The following is a 1,609-nucleotide window of genomic DNA, read 5'->3' as shown; positions in this document are numbered from 1 at the left end:
CGGTAGAAAACGATTCGGATCGAACCGTTCTGGATTGGGAAAACATTCCGGATCTCGATGCATATCGAAAATGTGCAGGTTTGCAATACAGCCGCAGGGGATGCGACGACCGTCTGGGAGCAAGATTTCTTCGGATACAGTACGAGAGATGAACGCTACTGGCGGCCACATCCGTAAACACTCTTTGATTACACGATCAAAGTACTTAAGAGAACCAAAGTCAGATAGCTGAAAGTATTGATCATCGCCATATGAACGTTCCTCGCGCAGTTTACATAGTTCCTGATAGACTCGATCCTGTATCTCTGCTTCCCAAGAGAACGTTAGGCAGATAAATATTAGAGCGGCTGCAGTGGTATCGTGACCTTCGAATGTGAAGGTATCGACTTCTTCTCGAATTCCGGAATCATCGATCATGCCCTGTGCTTCTGCAGCCAGAAGTGTGTCCAGCATAGCGTATCGTTTCTTACCACTGGCCGATGAGATACCATAAGTGTTATCAGCTAAGCCGGCTGTAGCACTAGTTTCATCATCGAGAAGGCCTTCTCGAAACAGTTGACGCCGTTGAGCTATGATAGCGGTTGTAAACTGATGCAATGGTTTGAGCAGACGAGCCAGCTTACCGGTATATCCCAATATCCAGAAAACAAAATCTACGTACAACCACGGACGGACAACACGGTGTAGCAAAAATTCGCCAACCTTGTAGAGTCCTTTTCGGTACTCGAGCGATCCTTCCATTGCGTCCAGTTTCACTCCCATCGATGTTTCTGATCATGCAGCAAATATAAATTTACATAAAATTAAACCAATTGGTTAGATTCGGAAAAGGCTTGGCGTTACACTGACCACAAATAGTGTTGAGTGTGTACTGGGACATTGTTGACTGCAGCTCGATCTCCGAAACACCTTGCTCGACTTGTTCATCTATTAGTTTGGTCAGTTTCTCAATTTCTTCGCAGAACGTCCGATAGAAGCCGTTGAGAATGTTGAAGTGAAAGGCGGGTGTGAGAATACGTCTTCGGTGAAGCCATTTCTCGCCACCACTGGTTAGCAAGCCGATTCCGAGAAACGGATGCAAAAATGTGTACAGCATGCTCTTGTCTGTGTTTCGCGTTCCGTTCAGAAACGGTTCTGCCTCTTGACATCGTGTAATGTTGAGCGAAAAGAGTCCACTGTTAACCCACAGTTTGTAGGAACCATTGTACATGGTATGGAACCTTCTAAGGGTGGTGAATGTTTTTGCTGGATCCAGGCCACTTGTGTAGTATATTGTACCGATTAGTGGCCATACCGGAGGGCCGGGAAATTGACGTATGGCATTATGCCTCAACCCACGCTTGTCAAGCGTATCCCAGACTGCCCAAAAAGCTAGTGAAAGCACAAAAAGTGCAACCGATGCCGGAACAGACGAGAACACTGTGCTGCACTCGAACGCCATTGTGATACTGAAAATAGTTCAGCAAAGATTGAATAAGAGATAACGATGCACAGCAGTACAAGGATGCAATGCTAGTATACATTGCTATTGTTCTTAGTGTTGGTTCTGCTGTGCATCAGCTAAATAATAACTGATAGTAAACCAAAGCTCGTATAAAACATCCCACGA

The 1,609-nt window shown here is 45.5% G+C and overlaps 1 protein-coding gene across 1 annotated transcript; it reads right to left on the bottom strand.

The window, feature by feature from the left end:
* Positions 1 to 6: 6 nt before the first annotated feature.
* On the bottom strand, positions 7 to 1,406 carry LOC131214514 (probable cytochrome P450 4ac1; the record flags this gene model as incomplete). The annotated part of the gene is made up of 2 exons (XM_058208881.1): positions 850 to 1,406; positions 7 to 770 (listed from the first exon to the last, which is right to left on the bottom strand). Coding segments are annotated over exons 1-2 (1,125 nt in total), but the record flags the coding sequence as incomplete, so codon positions are not given.
* Between the last annotated feature and the right edge of the window lie 203 nt (positions 1,407 to 1,609).

This window comes from Anopheles bellator, unplaced genomic scaffold, assembly GCF_943735745.2.
Source record: "Anopheles bellator unplaced genomic scaffold, idAnoBellAS_SP24_06.2 scaffold01225_ctg1, whole genome shotgun sequence".
NCBI classification, from domain to species: domain Eukaryota; kingdom Metazoa; phylum Arthropoda; class Insecta; order Diptera; family Culicidae; genus Anopheles; species Anopheles bellator.
This window is presented reverse-complemented; position numbering and strand designations above follow the sequence as displayed.